This window comes from Aplysia californica, unplaced genomic scaffold (genome assembly GCF_000002075.1).
Source record: "Aplysia californica isolate F4 #8 unplaced genomic scaffold, AplCal3.0 scaffold01104, whole genome shotgun sequence".
Classification (NCBI taxonomy): domain Eukaryota; kingdom Metazoa; phylum Mollusca; class Gastropoda; order Aplysiida; family Aplysiidae; genus Aplysia; species Aplysia californica.
In genome coordinates, this window is record NW_004798374.1 from 171,065 (window position 1) to 175,067 (window position 4,003).

The 4,003-nt window shown below is 46.0% G+C and overlaps 1 protein-coding gene across 1 annotated transcript in view; it reads left to right on the forward strand.

The window, feature by feature from the left end:
• The window catches only part of LOC101860938 (spectrin alpha chain-like), a 66,911-nt gene extending 63,082 nt beyond the window's left edge, over positions 1-3,829 (forward strand). The window contains 3 exon segments of the mRNA XM_035973290.1: positions 807-1,080; positions 1,738-1,920; positions 3,429-3,829. Of these exon segments, the coding sequence (XP_035829183.1) occupies positions 807-1,080; positions 1,738-1,920; positions 3,429-3,814 (843 nt within the window). The 3' untranslated portion in view covers positions 3,815-3,829.
• The last annotated feature ends 174 nt before the right edge of the window (positions 3,830-4,003 follow it).

The window sequence follows — 4,003 nt, forward strand, 5'->3', positions numbered from 1 at the left end:
GGGAAGGGGGGGGCGGGGAGACAGAGATCTATCGTCCTTTTTTTCCCCCCTTCCTTTCTTATCAAACATCTATCGTCCTTATTTCTCCTTCTTTCATGTCCAACAATTATCGTCCTTCTATCTACTCTTTCTTTCCTCAAACATATCTGTCATACTTATCTCCTTTTTTCCCTCCCTATCAAACATATCTGTCATACTTATCTCCCTTTTTCCCTCCCTATCAAACATATCTGTCATACTTATCTCTTTTTTTCTCAAACATCTATTGTCTTTATCTCCCCTCCTCCTTTCCTGTCAAACAGGTAATGTTCTTATCTCTCCTCCTTCCTTCTTATCAAACATCTGTCATCCTTATCTCTCCTACTTCCTTCCTATCAAACATCCATCGTCCTTATCTCTCCTCCTTCCTTCCTTCCTATCAAACATCTATCGTCCTTATCTCTCCTCCTTTCTTCCTATCAAACATCTATCATCCTTATCTCTCCTCCTTCCTTCCTATCAAACATCTATCTTCCTTATCTCTCCTCCTTCCTTCTTATCAAACATCTATCATCCTTATCTCTCCTCCTTCCTTCCTATCAAACATCTATCTTCCTTCTCTCCCCTCCTCCTTTCCTATCAAACAGCTAATGTTAAACAACAATTGTTCTTATCTCCCTTCCTGTTTTTCTTTTCGTATGTTGCTCTCTAGTAACACGTCTAATCTTTGGCACTTGCATGACCTAATTGTGTGGTAAGTGCTGTAAAACTTTTTAAAATAAAAACTAAAAGCCAAAGTTTGTAACAGGTGCCAGAGAAAGGGTTAGCTGTATGTGTATTCTTCCCCCGCCAGATGGTCCAAGCTGAAGGACGCGCTGATCGAGAACCGCTCCAAGCTGGGCGAGGCTCAGACCCTGCAGCAGTTTTCCCGCGACGCTGACGAGATGGAGAACTGGCTACAGGAGAAGCTGCAGATCGCGCTGGACGAGAGCTACAAGGACCCCGCCAACATCCAGAGCAAGCATCAGAAACACCAGGCCTTTGAGGCTGAGCTGGCCGCCAACGCTGACCGACTGCAGGGCCTGCTAGCCACGGGGCAGAGTGAGTCGTAGAGTAGAGGACATTTATAGAGCATGGGACAGAGTGAGTCGTAGAGTAGAGGACATTTATAGAGCATGGGACAGAGTGAGTCGTAGAGTAGAGGACATTTATAGAGCATGGGGCAGAGTGAGTCGTAGATGGAGAATATCTGAGGGAATGATTGAGTCTTTGAAATATTGGACATTTAAACCTGGGTATCACCAACAGGGATAACAACGTACTATCGAACTATCCGACTATCGGCTGTATTGTTCACTTTCTCAGATCCAGATCCCATTTCATATGTTGACTTTTCCTGGCTACTGTATAGCTCAGCCAAGACATTCAGATCCTGAGTCCCAAGGGAATGCGCTTTACCCAGGTTTTACTGCAACTTTCGTTATCTAAATTGTATCAAGAAGGACGTAAAAAAAAAAAAATAGAGTTTGGGTGGTGAGCTGTGGTACTCTCTTGGTGTGTGAATTGTGTGAGGAGGTGGGTGTGTAAATTGTGTGAGGAGGTGGGTGTGAGGAGCTGGGTGTGTGAATTGTGTGAGGAGGTGGGTGTGTGAATTGTGTGAGGAGGTGGGTGTGTGAATTGTGTGAGGAGGTGGGTGTGTGAATTATGTGAGGAGGTGGGTGTGAGACTGACCGTTGCTCTCCTTCCTTCTTCGGCCAGACCTGATTGACCAGCGCCAGTGTGCGGGCTCGGAGGACGCGGTACAGAACCGACTGGAGAGTCTGCTCAGCCAATGGGAGGATTTGGTGGCCAAGTCTGCCGAGAAAAGCGAGAAACTGAAGGAGGCCAGCAAACAGCAGACGTATAACGCAGGGGTCAAGGACATTGACCTCTGGCTGGGAGGGGGGGAGGGGGAAAGGGCGGGGTGTGGGGCAGAGCTGCCTATCATTATGAATTTGGCGGAATCGTTACGATTTTTATTCAATTTTACAGAAATACGATCGTAATACCATGAGCTCAACCCATTGTCAACCTTCCGGGTGTATAAAGGAAGAAAACCTTTCCGACTGGAACATTCTACGTCACTGCCCCACATGCGGCTGTCGAACATCCTCTAACATCCTCTAACATCCTTTAACATCCCATTACATCATCTAACATCCTATTACATCCTCTAACATCATCTAACATCCTATTACATCCTCTAACATCCTCTGACATCCTATTACATCCTCTGACATCCTATACATCCTCTAATATCCTCTGACATCCTATTACATCCTCTAACATCCTATTACATCCTCTGACATCCTATTACATCCTCTAACATCCTCTGACATCCTATTACATCCTATTACATCCTCTAATATCCCATTACATCCTCTAACATCCTCTGACATCCTCTAACATCCTCTAACATCCTCTGACATCCTATTACATCCCATTACATCATCTAACATCCTCTAACATCCTATTACATCCCATTACATCCTCTAACATCATCTAACAGCCTCTAACATCCTATTACATCCTCTGACATCCTCTTTGGCATGTGCGGTGCAGTCGCTCAGTGCTACTTTGTTCTGAAAAAAGCTTTAGACTTTAAAAGTGCCAAAGTCGGGATTTAGGCCAACATTAGGTTGACAAGTTGTTACAAAATCCCTGCCTATTGGTGTTGTGGGTGAGTCTAGGCCAAAAATGGGTCATTGTTTAAAACTTGAAACAACTTGCTACAGGGGAGTGGTGACTATTTTGTACTTTTAAAAGTTCCTTCTGGGTTTTTTAAAAAGCAATAACATCACCCCCCACCTTTTTTTTAACTCTTTTTTTGTCCTTTCCTAAGTGAACAAGGAGGAGCCCAGCAAGATGTCTTGTTTCATCACACCTTTGTGTACATCCTTTCTATTTGACAACAACCCAGTCCTTGACACCCCACACTATCCCTGGCCATATGATCACAAGTTTTAAAGCCAGATTACAAATGATCTATTTGTTGTTTACGAAAACATGCTGTTGGGAGGGCAGCCCTGCAGGGGACCAGTCTGTAGTGACCAGTGACCAGTCTGTAGTGACCAGTGACCAGTCTGTAGTGACCAGTAGGTAGTGACCAGTCTGTAGTGACCAGTGGGTAGTGACCAGTGACCAGTCTGTAGTGACCAGTTGGTGGTGACCAGTCTGTAGTGACCAGTGACCAGTCTGTAGTGACCAGTCTGTAGTGACCAGTGGGTAGTGACCAGTGGGTAGTGACCAGTCTGTAGTGACCAGTGGCCAGTCTATAGTGACCTGTGACCAGTCTGTTGTGACCAGTGGGTAGTGACCAGTGACCAGTCTGTAGTGACCAGTGGGTAGTGACCAGTGACCAGTCTGTAGTGACCAATGGGTAGTGACCAGTGTGATGTGCACATTCCCCCAGGTGGAGCAGATGCTGGCCTCTGAAGACTACGGCAAAGACCTGGCCTCGGTGCAGAACCTGCTGAAGAAGCACACGCTGATGGAGGCGGACATCGCCGCTCATGAGGTGAGTCATCGTGTGTCCTACGGCGACGTGTCCTACGGCGACAGTCATTGTGTGTCGTACAGCGACGCACACACCTACTGTGTCACAATGTTTTCAACACACACACACACCTACTGTGCCACTATGTTTACAACACACACACACACACACCTACTGTGTCACAATGTTTACATCACACACACACACACACAAACACACACACACACACACCTACTATGTCACAATGTTTACAACATGTACACCCCTACCGTACACCCATACCATACACTGAGTCGGTAAAAAAAAAGTAGACAACTCATCTATTAATTTATCAATAATACGAAATACACAATTCTCAAAGAGAACAAAACTATCTACAAAACAATATATTTCTGGAATTCCTGCCGGGCGTCCCTGTGTGTGTGGGCAATGGGGGAGCCGGGCGTCCCCGTGTGTGGGCAATGGGGGAGCCGGGCGTCCCTGTGTGTG